The 23748-nt window shown below is 50.3% G+C and overlaps 1 protein-coding gene across 2 annotated transcripts in view; it reads left to right on the forward strand.

Moving 5' to 3' along the window:
- LRIG1 (leucine rich repeats and immunoglobulin like domains 1) overlaps window positions 1–23748 on the forward strand; it is a 110843-nt gene that overhangs the window by 59902 nt on the left and 27193 nt on the right. For both annotated transcript variants that reach the window (XM_072785461.1, XM_072785462.1), the window contains exons 4-7: window positions 13781–13918; window positions 16998–17141; window positions 18886–19029; window positions 21816–21959. In XM_072785461.1, coding sequence (XP_072641562.1) covers window positions 13781–13918; window positions 16998–17141; window positions 18886–19029; window positions 21816–21959 — 570 coding nt within the window. The remainder of the gene's footprint in view (window positions 1–13780; window positions 13919–16997; window positions 17142–18885; window positions 19030–21815; window positions 21960–23748) is intronic.

Genomic DNA, 23748 nt, shown 5'->3' on the forward strand with positions numbered 1-23748 from the left:
GGTACTGGAGGCAGTGCCACTTTGATGTTCTAGCAGAGCTTATCGTCTTCAGGGTAGATAAGAAAGACTGCATTAAAAGGCCAGCTCCTTAATCCTACTGTACACATCCTTAACCCTCCCCAGTGCAGTCAGATCCTACATTGAAGGCATAGGAAATTGTGTGCTAAGAGATATCCTAAACCGTATGACTGGGGAATTAGAAGTCTTCTAGATGAAGCAGGAAGCAGGCCCGGCTTTATTTTTAAAGGCACACCAGTGGTGTCACTCCCAGAGGGGAGAGAGGGTCTTATCTCGGAAACTGCAGCCAAGGGCTAAAGTAACCTTTTCCTCTGCTGGAACCGCAGAGCTGCTGGGAAGCTGGCATGGGAAGCACAGGGAATGTTTCTATTGCCAGCAGAGGGCAAGTTCCATCTGTGGCCCTCGAAGGGATTTCAGGGGCACCCTGGCACCCACAGACCCATCTCTCTGTCCTCTTAACCACAGGCTGTCTGATAAAGCTGCTTTGGCCTCTTCCCTCCAGAGAGCAGCATGGCCTGGGGCCAGTGGGAAGAAGGGCTTGCATATGGGCTGAGTGGATGACCCCAGACCAGGACCTTACCCCTCGGAATCTGGCTTACCAGGGGCCTTCTCTGGTGTGGTAGGGCACAGTGCTACCTGTCCCTGCTCCCTGGAGAAGGCCCAGTTTTGTCTCGTCAAACTTAACGGCCTAAGGAACTGAGAGCTACTCTCACCTGTTTAGTGACCACTCCAGTAGAAACAGGAGGGGGCTGGCCAGGCCCTGCAGCAGCTGTGTGTGGACGCTGCAGGTCCAGGAGGCCCCTGTGCACCTGTGGAGGGGTGGGGGCGTGCTCTGTGGCCCACTGCAGGATTTGCGCCACCCCCGCCCCGAGTGTGCAGAGTTGGGTCCACCTCCAGTGGAGTCACAGATGTGGGGTGTAGCCTGGTGCATGCCAAGAGGAGGTGGGTGGCACAGGGTACTGTCCAGAGAAGCCCTGTTCCCCAGGAATCCTTCTACCCACTTACGTTCTTGTGCAGGTGCCACATACCGAGGAGGGCAGCAGGATAAGGACTCCTTCCTGCACTCTAATCCTAGCTGCCCTGCTTCCTGTTGTATTAACCTTCTGACGTATCTATAAAATAGGGGCAGCACCCATCTCTTGGGTAGTCATGGGGATTCAACGAGCTAGCCAAAGCTTGACTTCTGGTAAGCACTCACAAAATGTGAACATTGAGACCACTCTTGCTGCTACTCTAGCTCTTGCTATTCCTGCTCCATTTTTACTGAGAAAGAAGGGTGGTGTGCCTCCTTGGCGGGTAGCAGCAAGGGGAGGTTCCACTATGCAGCCCAGTCCAGTACTGGGAGTGTTGGAACCATTTCCAGGAGACTGCAGAGGCCCCAGGGCACCAGTCCAGGCTCTGACTACAAAGGCCCTTTGAAGTTTTTACCACCTGGAGGCTGCTGTGTGCCCTGAGACTGTTAGGATTCAAGGGGTCCGCGAGGAGACTCTGGAACCTTGTGCTAGCCCTGCCTGGAGATGAATGGGTACCTGGTGCATGAGTGGAGTAGCCCCTGCTGGCACCCCCTGAAGAAAGGCCACTGCTGCTTAGGCTGCCCCTGGGCAGTGTTCGCCCCAGAAGGCCCTCCACCTTGGGACTATTAGGCAGGCCAGGCGTTTCTGCACTTAAGGATCAAGTCCCAGAGTTCAGTGTCTAAGGTTGCACTAACAGCTTTGTAAAATAACAATTTATTTACATAATAAGCACATTAAAATAGTATGCAAAAGAGAGAAGAGGAAAAATTCTGTCGTTGCCCTACTATATCCAAGAGAAACGTATTATAGAATTTCCTACCTTTTTCCTGCCGGCCTCGTTGGGAGAGTAGCAGTCATGGGTATCCGTCAGCAGAGCACCTTGCTTTCTGCTCTGGATCGTGGTGTGGATGGCATCCTGAGTGCAAGAGCACTGCTGGCTGCAGAGGCCAAGATGGGGGCACAGCCACCAGAATGTTATGTTTTGTTCGGAAATTTTGAGTAAGGCTCCCTGGGTTAGAGGTTTCCCCGGCTATCTGAAAGAAGAGTGTTCCTCTGAAACCTTTTGTCAGCCAAAGTGTTGTAAATCAAAGAAGCAATTACCGTTTTGTCTAAGCAAAACTCATCTTTGGGTTTCCGGAGCTTAGCAAAAACAGGTCCTAACGTATGGAGGTCTTTCCTAAAAAACCAAGTGGTGGAACCCAGACGTGGGGATCCTCAAGTCCTGACTGGTGAGGTCTCCCAGGGGCACAAACTACTGTGGCAAGCAAAAGAGCCTGTTGGTCTTAGATTCTCAGGCTGCCCCTTGTGCCCACACCCCTCCCCCCGCTGCTGCCCAGCGTTTCCAATGGAGAGGAGAGGGGTGCTCACTCTGTGCAGTGCAGCAGTTGCATCACAGCACACGGCAGGAAGAGAGGGGACACTTGCAACCTACCCTCCCAGTCTTGAGATGTCAACCATTGCAGCGGCTTCACACCCTCTAAGATGAGCTGAGTGGACACCCCTTGTTGAAAGTTTCTGGGATTGGAGCCTGACTTTGAAGGTTCTCTTACCGCCTCCTTCCTTACCACCACCATCTCTCCACCTTGCCCACCTTTCTTTGCCAGCCCCTTGACTCTGGGAGGATCTGTGCCACAAGCTCACCATGAGGCACACTGGTTTTCCTCCCTGCTTCCTTTGAGGGACGCAGACACAGGGACCTTGAAAATGGTGATGAGAAGAAATTAAGTGAGCCCAATGCATTCTTGCAGCACCCGTGGGCTCCCCGCTGGCATCGGGGATTGTGGTTCTGCAGGACGCAGCCCCACAGCCTGGTGCTCTGTGCACTTCCAGGCAGGGCCCCTCATCTGTGAGGACTCCAGTGTGCTGGAGAGGAACACCAGCTGTGTGCTGGGTGGCAGCTTGCCAGGGCAGGGGAGAAAAGGAGAAGAAAAAACAAGGATGCATTGACTGACTTAGGGAAAGATAAAGCCAAGGGAGAGAACTGAGCAGCCATGTTGGCCTTGACCAGAAAAGAAACACTTGGGTTTCCTGACCCAAGGGTGGCCCTGTGTAGATGGGAATTTTGGGTGGAAGGGGCTCATTGTTCTTGGCTTTCCATGCCCTGGCTCAGCTTGGTGCCGCTCTGCCCTGCTCAGATGCCAGGGCAGGTAACCTCTGCATGGTCGTGGAACTGATTCTGCAAGCATTGGCCAACCCCTAGAGTCCCCGCTAATGTTAACATGGGACAGCCCTTCTCCCTGGGGACTGCAGCCCAGGTGTGGTAGCTAGGTGTTCCAGAGCTCACTGGTGTCTGCTAGGAGCTCCCCTAGTTGAATTCCTCATCACCCTTCCCCCTGTGGCCAAGGCATGATGGGGAACTGGGACAGGGCTGCTCCTCACTGCTGCCAGGTACGGGATGGGCGGACCGTTAGCCACCACACGAGAAGCAGACCTGGCTCACCTTTGCCAATCCTGGCTAATCTGTGAATGTCTGTTTGGGGTTAAACCGGGGAAAATGCACAATTAACCTTAAAGTCCATTTTATTAGGCATTTTCTTTTAAACATGATAGGTTTTCTACCTAATAAATTCTAGGTAGACTTTAACCTTTAATTTCTTAAAAAAAATTCTAATTGGATGGTTGCCTCAGTATTTTTTTCTGAATAACATTCCTTTGTTCAGGTTTGTGGTGGAGAATATAGGAGACCGAACTAAGATGGCAACTCATTTGTTTATTCAACAAATATTTATTGAGCACCATTATGTTCCAAGGATGGTTCTAGGTGCAAAGGATATAGCAGTAAAGAAGACTGCTCAAAATTCTAATTACATTCTAATGATGTAATGACCTCGGGACTTCTTAATACCTTAGGAGGATTTGTTTTCATCTGTTTGTAATTAATAGACTTTTAGAGCACTTTTAAGTTTATAGAAAAATTGAGCCGAGAGTACAGACGCTTCCCGTATACCTCGTCCTCTGGTTTTCACTATTAACATTTTGCACATTAGTGTGGTAAATTTGTTAGAATGGATGGGCCAATATTGATACATTATTAACCAAACCTATAGTTTACATTAGGGTTCACTGTTGTACATTCCTTGGGCTTCTGCAAATGTTCAAGGACTTGTATCCACCATGACAGTGTCCTGCAGAATAGTTTCACTGCCCTAAAAATCCCTAAGCTCCACCTAGTCATCCCTCCCTCCCCGTAACCCCTGGCAGCTACTGATCTTTTGCCTTTTCCAGAATATCCTATATTGGAATCACAGAGTAGACAGCCTTTTCTGATTAGCTTCTTTCACTTAGCCATGTAGGTTTCCTTTGGAGGTTCTCTTGTCTTTTTGTTTGTTAGCACACCATGGAATGGAATGCAGAACCCTGGTAGTTTGGATGAGGATTCTGTTGATTTATGGTCACTTGTGGGCTTTGTCCCTGTAGACTTCACAGAACCACGGTGGCTGACTCGACCATTCCTGATCTTCGGCTTCCAGCTCGATGTGTGTAAGGGTGGGGGAAACCAAGTGGGCTCTGCTGCACTGAGCTGCCTGGGGCCAGCCACTCCCATGGGGATGGGACATCACGTCTCCCTTGCAAGGAGTTAATCAAAACAGTTCGTTGAAGACCCCAAGGGGAGAGTGACCCTAGAGGAAGTGAAGGGGTCAGGAGGTTGGTTGACACAGCTCAGTCCTGCCTTCGGAGGGGTTGACCCCGCCTGGTGGAGGCTGTTTATCCCGCCACTGGGCTGCTCTTGTTTTTTATCCGATCTCCACCTGAATAAACAGATCCGGAACGTCATCTGCAGCCAGGCTGAGAATCTGCCAAAATTCCCCAGGGAAAGGATGATTCACCAGCAGCAGAGGGGAGGGGTGGGCAGTGAGAAGGAGAGAGAGAAAGAAACCTGCTTATTCTGATCCTCATTTCCTGTCCAGCAAACAACCTAAGCTGGGCCGTTTCTGAGGCGTCACTGGTTTCTTAGAGCAGATGATCAGTGTATGCAGTAGAACAGATGGTTTTGGTTTTTGTGCTTAAGAAGGTGAATGTCAAGCAGTCTAGTTGAGGGGATATTGCTTTGGACTGTCATTCTGGGCAGCGAAATGTTTCTTCACATTGGCCTAGGAAAGCTCTTCTGGACTTGTTCTTATAGCCTCCTTCTCTCCCTATTTCAAGTTGCTTGTGGTGTTGGTCCTGGTACTTTGGGCACATTAACTTCTTGCCAATTTGGGGCTTAGAATAATTGTTTTCTATCCTCTTTCTTTCCTTTCTTTCTTTCTTTTTTTGGTGCTCACTAGGCCCCCACTTAAAAGAATTCTGCTGGACACCTGAATGAGATTAGATTGAGCTAGCCATGCTCTGCGGCCCCAGGCTGTATTCCTGATGCTTTTTGTGGGGGACAGGTGCAGGCAGAGGGATGTGGGAGGGTGGCAGCATCTGACATTGTGGTTGAGTGAAGCGGCGGGAAGCATCAGACTTGGATCAAATGGCTTTTCAGACACATTTCAACTCTGGGGAATTTGGTTTAAGAGAAAACTAACAATGTTGGCTAAGGCCGAACCAATGCATGCCCTGAGATTGTGCATAGGTGCCACTCCTGGATGTAGATACTTGTCGCAGGTGAGTGCAAGTACGCACCCAAAGGTACAGGCACGAAGTGTGTTCATGGCTGTGGTTTCTGCAGTAACCCAAACTGGAAATAACTCCATGCCCATCAACAGTAGGAAAAGTAAATTGCTGTATGCTCTGTAGAGATATGGTGATGAAAAAGAATGGCAGCTCATACAACAGCGTGGATGGATCCCATGAGCAGAACGTTGAGTGGAAGTAGTCGGAAACTGAAGAGCCTATCGGGAGCGATTCCATGTGTATAAAGCACCAAAGTAGGCAAGATTAGTCATTGGTGGTAGAACAGAGCTGTTCCCTTTGGGAAGAAGAACTGCCAGGAGAGGGACAGGAAGGAGGCTGAATACGTTCTGAATCTGGATCTGAGCAGTTGGTACATGGCTGAACACGTGGAAAAAGGCATTGAGCTCTGCACTTAGGATGTATGCACTTCTCAGTATTCCTGTAATATTGCCATGAAAACATTTGCAAACAAATAGAACAGCTGCCACCACTGGGCCACATGGCCTGTTTGGCAGTGCTGTACTTTTCAACAAAGGAGAAATTATTATCTTCATCGGTGTTCTTGAAATGATTAGCATCTTTTGGCGCTTGCGATAATACAGCTACCCCCCTCAGGTAGGCATCGGAGCCTCCCTGACTGAGTTTTACAACGAAATCAATAATAACAAGGTCACAAATTGTCTAGTCTTCTATGGGTTCCAGGTATGGGCTACAGAATTACAGCATAGCCCCAGGCAGCACTGAAGGGTGTGTGAACGCCTTCATCCATTCTGGTCAGACCTTGGAGTGCCTGCTCTGGGGGTAATAAGTGCTGTGGTGCAGAACCATAGAACCAATTCTGGGACAGTACGGGATAGGCCAGGTACAAGATGCTTCTGGTCCTCCAAGCCTGCAGGGTGTGGATCGTAAGGATGCTCACCAGGATCACTGTGCTGAGTGCAGGGTGGGGGTGATGGTGGCAGGTGTATGACCGCCCCCCCCCCCAATGCCCACCCCATTTCAGGGCTAGATTGTGCGAAACTATGTCTTAGCCAAAGGTTTAAATAAAGCAAGGCCTGGAATCAATTTTGCTGATTTTGTTAAGGAAGACCTTTAAAAGTTTGATATTGAGATAACATGGAAGACATGCTGTTACTAGTGAGAATCAACACTCTGGGAGCTGACAGTGTCTGGGTGTCACCATAATTCTCTGGAAGAGCCGCAGGGTGTGCCTGCTTTAGATGTTAAGGACAGTGGGTTGGCCGGCTTTAGTGTGTTTGCCTAATTGGAAGAATTAAAAGGAGTAAGGATAAAGAGTGAGGATCTCCATTCTCTTAAGATCACCGTGTTTGCCTACCTGTCTCCACTGGCTCTCCCTGGTCAGGATCCTGGGTTGTCTTTTGAGGGACATAATGAAGATGAAGACTTAGGTCCCAGTTTACTTCCTGAAGAGGTAGAAAAGACATCAGTGGGAAAGATTCCAATCAGTGCCATCTGACATGGGCCCTAGAGGAACAATGGAAGGGTTCTCTGCTGTAGAGAGTCATTGAGTACCATTTTGCGGGTAGGTAGGCCGGGCGCAGAAAGTAATTTACCGACAGTTCTAAGGCTGCATCAGAGCTAGAGTTAGAATCTGGGTGACTCCCCCACCAACCCAAACTGGTTGCTATAGTGTAGACCAGGGGTCAGTAAACTAGGCAGCAGGCTAAATGTGGCCCACAGCTTATTTCTGTAAATAAAGTTTTACGGGAGCAGTCACACTCATTCATTTACATATTGTCCTGTTTCACTCCAGTGTCAGAGTTGAGTACTCATGACAGAAAATGCATGAGGCACAATGCCTAAAATACTCACTATTAAGCCTATTTTAGAAGACGTTTGCTGAGTCCTGGTGTAGACAATAGGAGCATAATTTCAGGAACCAGCTGTAATCCACTTGACCCCCGTGACCCTGCTTCTTTTGATCTGCTTTCCCTTTCTTCCTGGCTGTTGTCGGTGACATGAGATCTTTTCCACCACCAACGGGAGGACCTTGTAAACGAACCTTACACAGACCCATAGTGGAACAATCACTTATGATGAAAAGTTTTAAATGTTGGTTTCAAATGCCCCTGGCTGTTTTACCGTCCAATTCAACATCGACTCTGAAAATGTAGCCAAGTGGAGAGAGCTTATCTTGCCTGCCCTCTGCCTTTGAAGACCGATTTTATTTTTGAAGCCTTTAACAGGTGTTGGTTTAATAGACTTGTGCTGTATTAAGTTCTCCTTGCCCCTGAGGGCTGCCTAGGGGGTAAACCGACACGGGGTGGAGGTGGGCACCGGGGATCAGCACCGCACCTTCCCTGGCCCCACAGCCGCAGAGCCCTTCTCACTTGGTTTCAGTGGTGGAGAGAGCCTGGGTGTCCCTCTGCAGCTCTCCGTTCCCCAAGAATCAAGGCGGCCAATCCTCCCTCAGTTAGACATCCTTAAAGACATGATCTCAGAGGAACTATTCTTTCCACCCAGAATATCCATGAGTAAGGACTTGAGCTTCCCTGCCTCGTTTGCTGAGAGTCCAGAGGCACAAAGCCCTCTGGAGAGTTGCTCGCACAGGCCTCCAGGAAGCTGATACAAAAGCTAGGCCGAGCTGAGGCCGGTCATGCAGATGGGTCTGAGGAGACCAGGAAATAGCCAGCTAGCATTCAGACCCAGCCAAGCTTTGCCGAGGGCTTATGGATTGAATCCAGGACTGTGTCCTTAAAATTCTGCTGGGAGAGCCTCTGAGATGGCACGCCTGATAGTCCTGCCCTTCTGAATTTGCATTTGAGTTCCTCTTGCTTCGCAGCTGTGTGACCTCAGGAGATCTTCAAGCCTCAGTTTCTTTAACTATGAAGTACAGAGATTAATAGTACTTGCCCCTTTAGGTTGCTCTGTGATTTCCCTGTGACTTCACCCAGGACCTGCTGTGTACAGGTGTTGAGTTATTGGTCAGCTGTTGCTAAAGAGAACTTGAGCAAAGATCTAGAAGTTACTAAGCTAAGTGTGGGCCTTCTTGGGAACTGGACAGTCAGTTACATTAAAGGAGACATGATGACCACCTCCGTGTTGCACGTGGCATTCAAAACATGGACAGTTTCTTGAAAGTGGACCACCTGATGGAATCAGGGCAGCAAACACATTTTCACAGCTGTGTACTCTCAAGGGGGTAGGAGGGCTCCCCTGAATACTGCCACCACGTTGGGTCTGGCATTTTATGGATGGGTGTCTGGAGGGGGCATCTTGGGTAAGCCGACTTCCCGGGATCGGGTAGGATAGGGTTTGGTGGGCTGTGGTCAGGGCGTGCACATAAGCCACATTTACTGCGGGAGTGAGGAGGGGAATGTAACGCATCTGGTTGGGGATCCGTCAGTTCTCTGGCCGTGGAGTCCTGCAGAAGCTTTCGTCTGGGATTTGCTTTGAAGCACAGCTACCCAAGATGATACTCTCCAGCTGGAACACACTTATTTCATGCACGGAGCTGAGACTGAGGGCCCCGAGTCAACGATTTGTTCCTGAGAGAGGACTCAGGCCTGCCTGCTTTGCATTGAAATATGGCAGAGAAGTAGACAGGAACCAGTCATTTATTATATTTATTCATTCTTTTGCCAGAGCAGCTCCCGCAAACTAGATCCTGAGCCTGGCTCTGAGGATACAAATATGACTAATAAAAACAAGAACTGGTTTTATTGAGCAACTGTTTTGTGTCAGGTCACATCACCCGGGGGGTATAGGAACTTCACACCTTGCTTTATAGAGGAGGCTCCTCTCAAGGTTCACACCTAAAAGCTGTGTAACTGGGATTTGAACTCAGGCAGGGCAGTGCTCATGGCAGGTTCTTCAGTGCTATGCCAAATGCCAGTGATGAGCTCTTGGCCTTGGGTGGGGTTGTCACGGTCCACAGAGATCTCTAACACAGTGTGATTTTTTTTTTTTTTTTTTTTTTTTTTTGGCCATGTTGGGGGGTGGGTGGGTAGAGTCTACAGGAGCACAGAACTGTGTGGCCAGTTTTCCAGAGTGCAGGAGTTCAGGAAGAATTTGATCAGGGTTTTGAGCTAGAGTAGAGAGATCAGTCCGGGGGCGGGGGGGAAGGGGGGGTGGAGACGGCAGTGCATCCTCAGCAGCTGGGACCAGCAGTGTTGAAGCCCTGAGGACCCGTGAAGGACTAAGTGTGTTGTGTTGTCTGGGCAGGACTACCACTGGGCCACTGACACGCTTTCTTTCCTTCACATTCCCTGACTGAACTCATCTGCTTAATGATTTTCTTCTGCCTCAATGCTGACAAGTCCCAAATCTCTGAGATTCAGAAATTCAACTTGTATTCATTTTTTATGAATCATTCAACACGTATTTATTGAACACCTGTTATGTGCTTCACACTGTTCCGGTGGTTGGAGACACATTAGTGGACAGATCAGACAGGTATCTCCACCTTCCTTGAGCCATATCCTGGTCGGAGAGAAGGTGTTAAACTTAGAAATAAGCATATTACTGAATATATTAGGTGATAGTTAGAGCTTTTGAGAAAAATAAAGCAGGCAAGGGAGTGGAAAGTGTGTGTTTTTTTTGTTTTTGTTTTTGTTTTTTTTTTTTTTTTGAAAGTGTGTGTTAGAGAGAGATGGGCAGGAGGAGTCTGTGGGTTTAGAGAACCTGGCCAGGGAAGCCTCATTGCAAAGGCGATGTGTGAATAAAGATGGGAAGGATGTAAGGGGGCATCCTTCTGTGCATCTGAGGGGGCAGAGCATTCCAAGCAGAAAGGCAAGTGCAAGGGTTCTAAGACGTGTGTGTGCCTGCTTATCTGAGGGCCGTGTGGGGTGGTGTGTACAGTGGAATGAGGGCGGGTGTGTGGCAGTCACGTGGGCTTCGGAGACCACTGTGAGGACTTAGTCCTACATGAGATGCAAGAGTCATCGTTTTGAGTGGTAGGCAGTGGATTCTTGTGAACTGACTTGGGTTTTTTGTTTTATATTTAAATTGTGGTAAAATACACATAGCACAAAATTTAATCAGTTTTCAAGTGTATAGTTCAGTAGTGTTAAATACGCTCGTGTTGTACAGCTGATCTCCAGAGCTATTTCCATCCTGCAAAACTAAAACTGTCTACCCATTCAGCAGTTCCCCATTCCTACCTTCTCCAGCCCTTGGAAAGAACTACTTTACTTTGTTTCGGTGACTTTGACTACTCCAGATTACCTCCTAGAAGTGAAATCATACAGCATTTGTCTTTTTGTGACTGGCTTATTTCACTTAGCATAAAGTCCTCAGGATTCATGCTCATTGTATAACACGTGGGTCAGAATTTCCTTTTTAAGGCTGAACTTAGTGCATTGTACGTGTAGAGTGTGCTGTGTTTATTCATCCTTCGATGCACATTTGGGTTGCTTCACCTTTTGGCTATTGTGAATAATGCTGCTATGAACATGGGTGTGCTTATATCTCTTTGAGATCTGCTTTCAGTTTTTTTGGATATATAGCCAGAAGTGGTACTGCTGGGTTGTGTGATATTTAATGTTTTGAGGAACCACTATACCATTTTCTTCAACATGGCACCAGGGTTCCCATTTCTCCACATTCTTGTCCACATTCTTGTTTTTTTGTTTTGTTTTGTTTTGTTTTTAATAGTACCAATTGTATGAGTGTGAGGTTATTGATGTTGAGTTTTCATGTCCCACTGGCCATTTGCATGTCTTCTTTGGAGATACATCTGTTCAAGTCCTTTGCCCATTTTTTAATTGGGTTGTTTGGGGGTTTTTTGTTGTTGAGCTTTAGGAGTTCTTTATGTATTCTGGATGTTAATCCCTTATCAGATACATGATTTACAAATGTTTTTCCCCCATTCCTTGGGATGGCTTAACAGGTTCTCTCAGGTTACTGAGTTGGGAGTAGTCCACGCACACATAGGGATGGCAGGCACACCCACTAGCCTGCTAACCAGGTTATCTTCAGATCTGCAGACTAGAATATTTAGCATCAGTGTTTGATGCAGCCCCCAGCTCTCCTCTCCAGGTCCTCGGGGGCCTCTTACTCTTGTCTTCTGTCTGTGTTGCTGCCCCCTCTCTTGGACCGTGGTGACATGGAGTCCCTATTCCCCAGGTTGGCCTGGGAGGCCTCGCCTGCTGTGCTCTGCCTGCCTCCCAGCTCCTGGCCTGGGTCTTCCCAGTGTCCGCCTCCAGCCCCTGGAGTTGGCCCCCACACCCTGCTCGGGGCAGAACTCAGCACTGCCCCTGACACTTTGTGTCCCCGGTGCCTGTCACCTTCACTCTCACGCCCGGTTGTGTCTCATCCCTGGGGCTGCCTCTTGGGCCAACTGGGGATGTCTACAGCATGTGAAAGAGCCGCCTCCTCATCACCAAGTCCTTCCTCCACAGTGGGCCTGGTACACCTAGGGGCCCACAACCTGTTTGAATCCATGAACAAACAGACTGGCAAGAAAGACCAAAAAAGGTATAGGATGAAGGGCAGAGACAGAGGAGAGAGACGAGGCACAATGGGAGAAGCGTCAGGGGGGCTCCCAGCTGTCCCATGGCCCCTTCCTCTGTGTACAGTCCCTTTTTGCATGACTTCGGGCCACGGGTGCTCCTTGCCGGCTTTCTTCACATCCTCTATTCCTGGCTCCCTGGTCCTGCATTCACAGTTCCTTGGATGAGGCTCAGCTCTGTTGCCTTTCTTGTTCTTCTTTTCCCATACTTAACATAATAAAGGTTTTCTTTTCTTTTTCCCTTTTTCTTTTGGAGGCAGAAAACTGAAGAGACCATCTTTATTAAGAACATAATAAAGAACTCAAAGGACAGAGCTTTGGCAGGGAGAGGACGCGGAGGGAAAAATGGCCTTTCATTCTGGGGAGACTTCCCCGTGTGGGGAGTTGTGCTCTTGTAAATGGATTTTTGGGTTCAGGGCCTGGGAGAGTTGCAGAAAAAAACAAAGGAGTGGACAAGCAGCCCCAGAGCTTCTGGGAAAGAGAGCCTTGTTTATGCCTGTTGGAACCGATTTGGTCAAGTGTTTGTTTAAAAGAGATGCCACTTGGTAAGCGACGCCTGGCTTCCTTGTGTTGTGTTCAAGAATGCTTTGATTGGCCAGGGACCCTGACACTGTTGACTCAGAAACTGGCCTGAGTGAGTGCCTGGAACTGGAGGCCCAACAGTACCACCCAACAGATTCTGAAGTATCTGAATATTGGGATTTAAGGCTGCTGTGGTTTGAATCTGCCTGGCACAGCCAAACCCACAATTGGGGGCCGGGGTCCCCGTAGCCTCCAGCCTTGGCCAGCATTTGTTATCTTTTTCCTGATTGATAAATTTTGGTTAGTTCGTTAAGTTCAGGGGTTTCCAGAAAGAGGACTATAGGTGCAAATAAGTCATGGTGGTAAAATGCCTTTTTTGGGTGGGGGTTAAGCACTCTGAACACTTAGGTTAACATCTGCTTTCGTGTGGTTTCAGCTGGGTGATCCATGTCTCTAAAAGAAGAGGTCACGGCCCCATCTTCCATACGAGGAAACCGAGGAACAAAGCTATCAAGAGGGTAGAGTCAGTAGGGTCAGATTCACTCCAGATTCTACCTGGATCTAATTCCAGGTAGACTGAGCATCAATCCTGTTCTCCTTAGGTTGTCAGAATCGTGCCATTAAAAAAATAATAATAATAAAAAAAATCCCTTGTGCCTATCCTCACATGTGGCAAAACATGAGGTGTGTCATGAGCATTAAGTTGGATTAGACCTGAACTCTAGGCTATGGTGCCTGCAGTCCATAAGTGATGGGCTTGGGCTACATTCTGAAGATTCTAGATGAGAATCCCACCAGGAGCTGGTTGGTTTCACCAGGAACATTCTTTATGGGAATGCACACTTGTGAGTTCTGAGTTCTGGCTCAGTGTTCTCTGCATGGTGTACATAACCCCTGCATTCTTGTCCTTGGGGAGAGCAGCCTAGGCTTTGAACTTGGGCAGACAAACATGTCACTGCCAGGAAATTCGATCTTCTGTCTAGCACCCAGCCAGCAGGTGATAACTTTGCAGAAAGAAGAAGAGGAGACCTCATTTGAAGAGCAGCACCACTTTGAGAATTATCTGAATCAGGGAAGAAGGTGTCTGAAAGAAACAGTGGGGAAAATGTTGTTTCTCTGCAAACAGACTCCAGTCCCCTCCCTCTGTGTGTTTCAGGCAGCACAATAAGATCCGCGGTGTGGAGGGGAGTCAGCTGAAGGCTTACCTTTCCCTGGAGGTGCTGGACCTGAGCTCGAACAACATCACGGAGATCCGGAACACCTGCTTTCCCCACGGGCTGCGCATAAAGGAGCTGTAAGTGCCCCTGCTCTGCCGTCTGCACCCAGGGTGGGTGCAGAGCATGGGTTTCCCTCTCCCCTGTGCCCAGGCTGAGCCTGGGGTGGGGGGCTGGGCATGCACCTTTGGCTTTCCTCAGCAGGGCAGAGGGCGGGGGACCCCGGTCCACTGTCTTCTGTGTGCGTATTTGTAGAGCATCTCCTGCTTAAACAGCATTCTTCTTCTTTTTTTTTTTTTTTTAATTTCAATTAGTTAACATATAGTGTATTATTAGTTTTAGAGGTAGAGGTCAGTGATTCATCAGGTGCATATAACACCCAGTGCTCCTTATATCTCGTGGCCTCCTTAATGCCCATCACCCAGTTCCCCATCCCTCCACCTGCCTCCCCTCCAGTAACCCTCAGTTTGTTTCCTGTGATTAAGAGTCTCTTATGGTTTGTCTCCCTCTCTGATTTTATCTTGTTTTATTTTTTCCTGTCTTCCCCTTTGATCCTCTGTTTTGTTTCTTAAATTCTGCATGTGAGTGAGATCATATGATAATTGTCTTCCTCTGATTGACTGACTTTTCTCAGCTTAATACCCTCTGGTTCCATCTACATCATTACAAATGGCAAGATTTCATTCTTTTTGAAGGCTGAGTAGTATACTCAGAGTGTGTGTGTGTGTGTGTGTGTGTGTGTGTACACACACCACATCTTGATCCATTCATCTGTCGATGGACTTCCAGGCTCTTTCCATAGTCTAACTATTGTGGACATTGCTGAGCAGCGTTATCCTGACTGCATAGATGGAAGCTGAGGCAGGGAGGGGGTGAAGCAGCCTCACAGACCCATCACTTGAGAGGAGCCACTAGCTCTCAAGTACAGGTGTAGCTGGAGGACAAGGCCTGTGTTCTCTCTCATTGCCTGGACTGCCTCCCAGGAGAGGTAGGAGGGAAGATTCAGGGGTATGTAGCAAATGGCCCTGCAGGGAGGCCTCCCTGCCGAGGCTTACGTGGTGGGTGCTGATCTTCGTGGCACCCCACTCCTGAAGCCTGGAGTGAGCGCTCTTCGAGGAGGTGCGTACTCCCACATCTGGGTTCCCAGGACCACCTAGATCTTTTTGTTGGTGTGTGTCCCCTTTGCCTATCCCAACAGCCCTTCTCACACCCAGTGCATGGTGGAAGGGAGGAGGAACCATTCAAACCTGTTGAGCTTACTGTTTATTGGTAGAAAAATATTGCTTTGGGGAAGAAACTAAAAACCCAGGCTCCAGAGATAACTTCAAATGACATGTGAGTTTTCATTCCCCGTGTCATTACTCATCCTGACTCATTTTGGGGATCGTTCATGAGGGTGTTGTAGGAGTTATTTTGACCCCTCTGTTCAGGGAAGCCAAGGTATGGTACCCAGATTTTTCTGAGATCCCAAGGAGGGGATGTGATTTCTTTCTTAGGCTGCATCAGGGCACCAGAATTGGAAATGGGGGGGGGGGGGCCCTGGCCTTTGTAAAGCCAGCGTGACCATGCTGAGCCCCCACTCAGGGCTTTCCAGAGGTGTCCTGTTGCCACCTGGCACTCCCTTGCTTGGGACAAAGAAACCAACAGCCACTGAACTGAATTGCAGTGACCTCTCTCTGTATGAAAGCAGGAGGGACTTTCTATTTTGGCAGCTCCTGGCCCATGTATCTCCATCATACAGACTGTTCCCCTTTAATGTGGGGTGTTAGGAACAAGCAGTCCAGCCCTGCTTGCACAGAATCCTTGTGTGCCCTGTCCTGGGCCACCGCCTGACAGAAAAACGCCTCATCCCCTTCCCATCTCTGGTGAAGCAAATTCTCTCTGGTCTTTTTCCTTTATGCTTTAGCTGCAAAAAGCAGCGTTTGTCCACAGAAGGTGGAAGGAATGCGGCGGTAGCGGGAACTTCTGACAGGAATAACCTATATTATTCTTCCCTTTCCTCTCTGTTTTTTCTTCTTTTTATTAGCTGATAGAGTGTACACACAGTGGAGTCACAGGTACAATCTGTATGTCCCGGTGTGTTGTGAGGGGAAGTGCTCTTTACACACATAATCCTATAGGAGGACGTCCCATTGAGGAGTTGCTTGTTGTCCAAAGGGACCCTGGGCAGGTCTGTTTAACTAGTGTCTCTTTGATACATTTAACACGATTAAGATGAGTTGGTTTATACACATTTATGAGAGTGTAGATACAGATCTAAAGTTGTACAGTGAGACCCGCTTTAATGGGCAGCCCCGGTGGCTCAGCGGTTTAACGCTGCTTTCAGCCCAGGGTGTGATCCTGGGGATCCAGGATCGGGTCCCACATCGGGCTCCCTGCATGGAGCCTGCTTCTCCCTCTGCCCCCCTCTCTGTCTCTCTCTCTCTCTGTCTCTCATGAATAAATAAATAAAAATCTAAAAAAAAAAAAAAAATTCAGGCTGGTAGGGTGCCTGAGAGGCTCAGTTGAGCATCCGACTCTTGATTTCAGCTCAGGTCATGATCTCAGGGGTCAGGAAGTCGAGCCCCGAGTTGGGCTCCCCGCTCAGCAGGGTCCCTACTAGAGATTCTCTCCTCTCCCTCTGCCCTCCCACCCGCTCATGTGTGCACACACGCTCTCTCTGAAATAAGTAAATCTTTTTAAGAAGTAAATACAATGTAAGGCTGCCTCTCTAACTTATTAAATCGGTCTGACTGTGCCTGGAAGTGGACTTTCTGATTCCTAGGGCTTTTCCTGCCGACTTCGAACCCTGGGTCTCAGTGGGTGTTGAGGGAATCCCATGGGTGGCTGTGCAGCGGGCCCTCTCACAGCCCTGCTGGACGGTGAGGGTGCTGGGGTCAGTGACGTCGACCCTGCCCCCCGGTGGAGGCAGCCCTGGCCGCCAGCCTAGTGTGCACCAGGCTGAAGTGATCATCCCATCAGGGCCCGAAGGGCATGGTCCTGACGCACCAGTTTCCTGCTCCCCTGTCCAGGAGTAAAGACGATGAATGTGCCCTCGGACACCTGTCCCCCCCGGGTGTGTTTAGCTTTTGTCCCCAGCTCAGCCAGGTCTGGTGTCTGTACCAGGCTGAGGAAGGCCCCCTACTGACCATGACATTTTCTGCCCTGTCGCCGTTCCAGCAACCTGGCAAGCAACCGGATTGGCACCCTGGAGTCGGGAGCATTTGATGGTCTGTCACGGTCGCTGGTAATGCTCCGCTTGAGCAAAAACAGGATCACCCAGCTTCCTATGAAAGCATTCAAGTTACCCAGGCTGACACAACTGTGAGTATGGAAACCTGCACTTTAATTAAGGTTAGCCACACTTTATGGAGGCCAGATTTCCCCATGGCCCTCGTTGCACATGCAACCCCTTCCTCACTCCTCCTCGGCCAGGCCCTGTGTAAACTATCATTAATGGCCCTACGGTGACACCTCATAAAAACAAATTAGAAGCTGGGTCTGGTGCCTGTGGGCTGCCTCAGGTTGTGGAGGAATCGAGATCCACTGAGGATATACATGCTTGTCCTCATGGGCACTTTCCAAAATGAGATGAGGAATCCTGCTGCTTAGCTGATCCTGGCTGATGCTTAGGCTGTGTGGATTGGGGTATTTATCTTCGGGGTTTCCGCGTGTGTGTTTTTTCTCTAAAGTTCCGTAAAATCTCTACTGTAGACGCTGTGGTATCCAGCACTTTCTGAGCAGTCTGAGATGAAGTTAGTGTAGCCAGAGGTAGTGAGCAAGAGGCGGGCCATTGTCCTCACTTGCTAAATCTTATAAGGTAGTTATTGTTTTGCTTTTTTGTTTGTTTATTTTTATTTATTATTCATTCATGAGAGACATAGAGAGAGACAGAGGCAGAGGGAGAAGCAGGCTCACTGAGGGGAGCCCAATGTGGGACTCGATCCCAGGACCTCGGGATCATGACCTGAGCCAAAGGCAGATGTTCAACCGCTGAGCCACCCAGGTGCCGCTTCTTAAGAAAGGATTTGTTTAGTTTTTTGATTTCCAAAGCTGAGTGCACTCCTAGGATGGCACAATTTTTTCATTTTCTTATGTCCTTTTTATATCAGAAGAGTATCTCAGGAAAACAAGCCAGTGTCGGAGATTGGGTCTAAACAGAACAATTGTTCAGAGCCAGGTTCAGCACCAAGACGGGGCGCCCAACCCCAGCACCATCACACCTGTGCTTCACTCGCTCACACACGTGCTGTCACACACAGACACTCATTCACACTCTCTGACACACACACACACACACTCACACCCATGTGGGAGATCTCTGGTCTCTTCAGCTCTGGAGAAGGTCTCTTGATGCTCAGAAGGTTGTGTGAAGGAGCAGAGTCATGATGAGACACCAAAGAAGTATTTGGGGAAAACCAAGGGCTTTCTGGTTAGCCCTATGTTCCCCCCTCTTCCCCTAGTGTTACTAATGGATCCAGCCCACCCAGCTTCCTGAAATTTTTTGGTGAACTGTGGTTTTGTCATGTGGAGTTGGACGCCAGATGGATGTGCTTCATCCCCTCCTCTCCCACATTCACCAACTCCTCTCCATCTGTAGAGACCCCGGCTCATGCCTCCAGTGGGAAAGTCATTGCCATTTGCTATCCAGTGGTTAGGTTTTTCCCAGGTCGAGTCATCTGGTATGGATTGCTCTTGCTGAGCTAAGAGACACCTCACCTAAGATGTTCCCATCCTGAGTCACACCCACCTCCTCACTGCAGGGTCCTGGATGTCTGGGGAGGAAATGGAGCATTTGGTCATTTGGAGGCCTGGTGGGGCTGGCTTCTGGGGAACGCTGCGCCCTCCTTTGTTCACGAGCCATGGCTTAGTCAGCATCACTGCCTGCGTGGCAGGCAAGAGCAGCTTAAGACACATGGGGACCCCCGCGGTCCATTTGGGCTTCGCCAGGACAGCCTCACCCCAATTTTCTTTGCTGGCTCAGAAACCCAGCTGGGCCTGCATGGGAACAGTTGTGGGTGGGGTACATGTAGCGAGGCCTCTGAACCTGCTATCTTCATCCCTTCAGGGACCTGAATAGGAATCGGATTCGGGTCATCGAGGGCCTGACATTCCAGGGGCTTGACAGTTTGGAGGTGCTAAAGCTCCAGCGAAACAACATCAGCAAGCTCACGGATGGGGCCTTCTGGGGACTGTCCAGGATACACGTGCTGTAAGTGTGGTGTTGGGTTCCGGGCAGGGCCCCGGGTACAGGCACTGCGGACCTGCGTGTGCTCATTCAGCCTCAGCCCACACTGCCTTGCAGGGATCATTTAGGACTCTAGCCGCACCTGGCCCCCTGCGCTTTGGGTCTCAGGAGGCTGGGCACAGCTTAGTAGCTTTGGTGACTTTGCCCAATCTAAGGGTATTTTCCTCAGAGGTTAGGAAAATCTCGGGGCGGCGGGGGGAGAGTTTTGGTGGGTTTGGTCAGGGAAGCAGGTTGGTAAAGGTAGAAGGAGCCATTGTGCTTGGGCTTCTGTCCCCTTGCCAAGTCCTCAGCGAGCAGTGGGGTGCAGAGTGGGCCTCCTCCTGCACCCTCCCCTCTCCCACGTGCTACAGGAAGTTCCCTGTCTCCCTGTTTTGGATATGACCGTCTAGATGTGCAGGTGGGCCCCAAAACATCTAGTTCACCCTGGAGATTTACTTATGTTTAGTGAGCTAATCAAGCCACTCGATGCAGGTGTTCCACTGTTATCAAGGGAGCACTTTTTCCAGCCAGATGTGTACGGCCGCAGAGCTTGCTTGCCTGCAAGTCACGTAAAACAGAGAGGGGCAGAAAAGGCAGTTACTGATCTTCCATTTTTAAACATTTAAATTAGTTTCTTTTCAATGGGCAGTAACATGTACTCTCATAACTGAGTAAAATCAGAGGGTACAGAAAAGTGCCTGTGGCCCCTTGCTCCCCATTCTTTCTTTCCCCTGGTTCTCGTGAAGGGCAGTCTCTTGTAGCCCTTTCCTGGTTGGTTTTTCTTTTTTTCTTTTTTAAGATTTTATTTTTAAGTAATCTTTACACTGGGGCAACTGGTTGGCTCAGTGGTTGAGCGTCTGCCTTTGGCTCAGGTCGTGATCCTGGGGTCCTGGGATCAAGTCCCACATCAGGCTCCCCCACAATAAGCCTGCTTCTCTCTCTGCCTGTGTCTCTGCCTCTCATGAACAAATAAATAAATTTTTTATATTTTATTTATTCATGAGAGAGAGAGAGGCAGAGGCACAAGCAGAGGGAGAAGCAGGCTCCATGCAGGGAGCCAGAAGGGGGACTCGATCCCGGGTCTCCAGAATCAGGCCCTGGGCTGAAGGCGGAGCTAAACTGCTGAGCCACCCAGGCTGCCCAAATAAATAAAATCTTGAGAAAAAAATAATCTCTGCACCCAATGTGGGTCTCAAAGTCATGACCCCAAGATCAAGAGTCACAGGCTTCACTGACTGAGCCCACCAGGGACCCTGCCTTGTTGGTTTACTTCCCCCGTCTTGTTGATCAACTGGAGATGTGTTATGGTTAATGATGTAACTTGCTCAGGAACCTGCCATGCACACGCATGCACACACATGCACATGCACACATGCGTGCATACACACACCCTCCCTTCCAGACTGCAAGTTACGTTCATGTCTTTTGTTATCTTTGCAACGGAGACAGAAAACAAAAACTCTACATCCCGTTTCATCAGCTCTGCGCTGTGCTCATTATCAAAAGTGTCTCTGATGACCCCCTATTCCTACCCACCCCCACACCCACCCACACTCTGCGAGGTGAGGGCATCAGCATTAGCACTGCGGTCTTGCTTCTCCCTTTCTTCCTGGTCCTTGGCTTGGCCACTCGTCTGTTTCTATCTATTCAAAAGCACTTTTTCGTGACCTCCTAAAAACTTGTTCTAAACTTTGAAATCCAGGAGGTGGTGTGCTGAGATTTAAAGAGAGTTCTGAGAAGAAAATGGAGTCCGCACATGGCATTTGGTTTTTAGGTTGAGCAAATACATACATGTCGAGGGTGAGGAGGTGCCCGCGAGGTTATTTATAAACGGAGTGCTCACCTTTTGAGCAGCGGCAAAAAGTGAGACAGATAAAAAGAAATCTTGGTTGCCCGAAAGCCTTATAATACTGAACGTGGGGCAACATATGAATTAGTAACTTTTATTCAAGAAGCTAGTGCAGTGGGGTCATCCTGGGCTGGGCTGTGCAGGGTCGAGAAGCAGGGTAAGGTGTCCTCACCGGAGCCTCTTGGTGGGAGTGAAGTCCTCAGCGCCGTGCAGAAATTCTAGCATGGCATCGTCCTGTTTGCTTCTCCTAACAGCCTTGCAAAGTTGCTACCCTGGGGTCACTCCATCTTACAGATGTTTCAACCCTGTTCGGCCAGTAAAGTAGCAGAACTGGGATTTAAATCCAAGTAGTCCGACCCCAGAGCTAAGGCGTGTCTCTAGATGCCAGGGTCCAGAGCCTACATGTGGTTAGCCAGGCCTGGGTTTGAAATCTGGCCCCTCACAGCTTGCAGAGCTAGGGAATGAATCTTACGCAAGTTACCTACCTTCTCCCAGCCCCAGTTTTCTGATCTCTAAGGGGGGGAGATAAAAAGTACCCCCGTTCTCTCTCCTTTCTCTTCCTTTCATGGGTTCGGCCATCTGCTGTGCCCTGTGCTTGGAACCCCTCTGCCCATTTGTGTGCCTGGTTCACTTGTACTCGGCTAAGAAAGGTCACCTCAAGGAAGTGTCCCCTCGCCCTCCGAACTCCCGAGTCAGCCTGGGCGCTCACTGCCATCTGTTGGGTTTGCCTGTCTTCCCCAATGTCTGACCCACACACACACACATAGATGCCCCCCTGCACCCCCCCAGACCCCACGATCCTCGTCTGCGCTGTTGTCAGATCCTCAGTGCCCACTAGTGTGTGACCCGAGGACGTGATGGGTGTGCACATGAGAGCAGACCACCGGCGGGCCCGCCCTCACCCTGTGCGCTGTCGTTGCAGGCACCTGGAGTACAACAGCCTGGTGGAGGTGAACAGGGGTTGGCTCTACGGCCTCTCGGCCCTGCACCAGCTCCACCTCAGCAGCAACTCCATCGCTCGCATTAACCGTGAAGGCTGGAGCTTCTGCCCGAAGCTGCATGAGCTGTAAGTGTCCCGCCTTTGCTGTGTGTGGAGACACTCGGGGACTCTGCTCGTGGGTGACCCTGCTGGGGTGGGAAAGCTCTAAGTCCGGTGGGTCCACAGCGGCTTGGGAAGCTCAGGCACTCAGGGGCGGGCAGGCCTATGGCCTGTGTCGGGTTGGGACGGGGGACACAGCTCCGCCAGCCGAGCCCTGAGTGGGACCTCAGTGCTTTGAGCTGGACTCCCTCCTGATGGCCTCTCCACACCCCTGCATTCAGATTAGCTGGAGCTCCAGGGTTGGCCTTGGAGAGTTTCTGAGGTAGAGCGCTCTGTTCTAGAAGGGAAGCCTCTTGTACATTAGTGGGCACACCCAGTGACATGTGCTCCTCTAGTGACAGGGCTTATTGGGCCCTGGCCCTGAGAGATGGTGACACCCTGATAGTGGGAGAATTGCATGTCATCCTCAGAGCGTCCACCCTCCTTCCATTAGACAAGTCGTCCGGGCCCTTGGCTCCTTCTCTGTCCCTGCTCTGCAGCCCTGTGGCTGGGTGGCAGGGGCCCGTGCCGAGGCGCATGTGCACATACTCCTCCCTGGACGGCGTGTGGCCCATCCTTCCTTCCAGACACCTCCAGACCAGGCTGTGGGCAGGGACTGGGAATCCTGAGCCATGGACATCCCCGAGACCACCAGTGACGTCCCAGCTCCTGGCAGGAGGGCCTGGGCCTTCCACTGTGCCAGTGGGTCCCTGACGATGGAAGTGGCACTGCAGGTGCCCGGTGGTCATGCCTGTGTCTGACCCCTGTGCTGGGTGGTGCTTTTGGAGGAAGCAAGCAGATCCTTGCTTCTGACCAGCTCTCGGTTCAGGCCGTGGCCCCACCAGGGAGGCCCCAGGACTCCTGGTTGGTTGTTGTCCAGGCCTGAGAGCCGTGAGGAGGCGAGAGGAGCCTCCTGAGTCCACCGTGCCTGGGCCAGGCCAGTTGCTGAGTGAGGAGCCGAGCTCTGACTGGCTGAAGGCTGTGCGTGGCCCTGGTTTGGAGGCAGCAGTGAAGGTGTGTCCCCTGTGCCCCTCTGGCAGGTAGAGCAACATGAGCTGTCCTCCATCCCCATGACAAGGGGCAGAGAAGGTCACAGAAATGCCTCAACCGCCTATCAGTTTGCCAGACATCCAGTAGCCTCAGAGCCAGATTTAGGATTGCTTTCCAGCATTTCCGGCCCCTCCTATAAACTTAATTCTGTCGTGGCAGGTGAGGAGGTATTTTTAATCACTTGCCAGGTCTTCCCGACAGACAGACACCATGACTTATTTCTCCAGGAGGGAAATAATGTTACTCTCTGCAGCCTTTAAAAACTCCTTGATCTTCTCCAAATTTATTTTGCTTCCCCCTGGCCCAGCCCAGATTTTCCATTTTTCAAGGATGAAGGATAGGCCAAGTAACCAACCCAGGGCCGTGTGCAGGAGGCATGCCGGGAGGAAGGTTTGATTCGGATGCTCAGGGAAGATGTGTGGGGCATCGTGCGAGGAGGTCCCAGGAGGCCCGCTGGGGTGCGGGCAGGAGAGGGGACCCTGGCCCCCCCGCCCCCAGGCAGGAGTTTCTGGGAGGAAGGCTGGTTCCATGCAGTGGCTAGTGGTGCCCTCTGCTGGCCGGTGTCGGGAGTCTGAGAGGGCTTCCTTGCTCCCTGTCTGAGCCCGCTGGGTCCGGGCCAAGGTCTCAGGCCCCTTCGTGAGAGGTCCCTGATAGCCTGAGTCAGGACCCCCCACGGACCCGGCGTGAGGGATTGATTGGAGCTTGACGGTTCCTGTGTTGTATGACC

Source organism: Canis lupus, chromosome 19, assembly GCF_048164855.1.
Source record: "Canis lupus baileyi chromosome 19, mCanLup2.hap1, whole genome shotgun sequence".
NCBI classification, from domain to species: domain Eukaryota; kingdom Metazoa; phylum Chordata; class Mammalia; order Carnivora; family Canidae; genus Canis; species Canis lupus.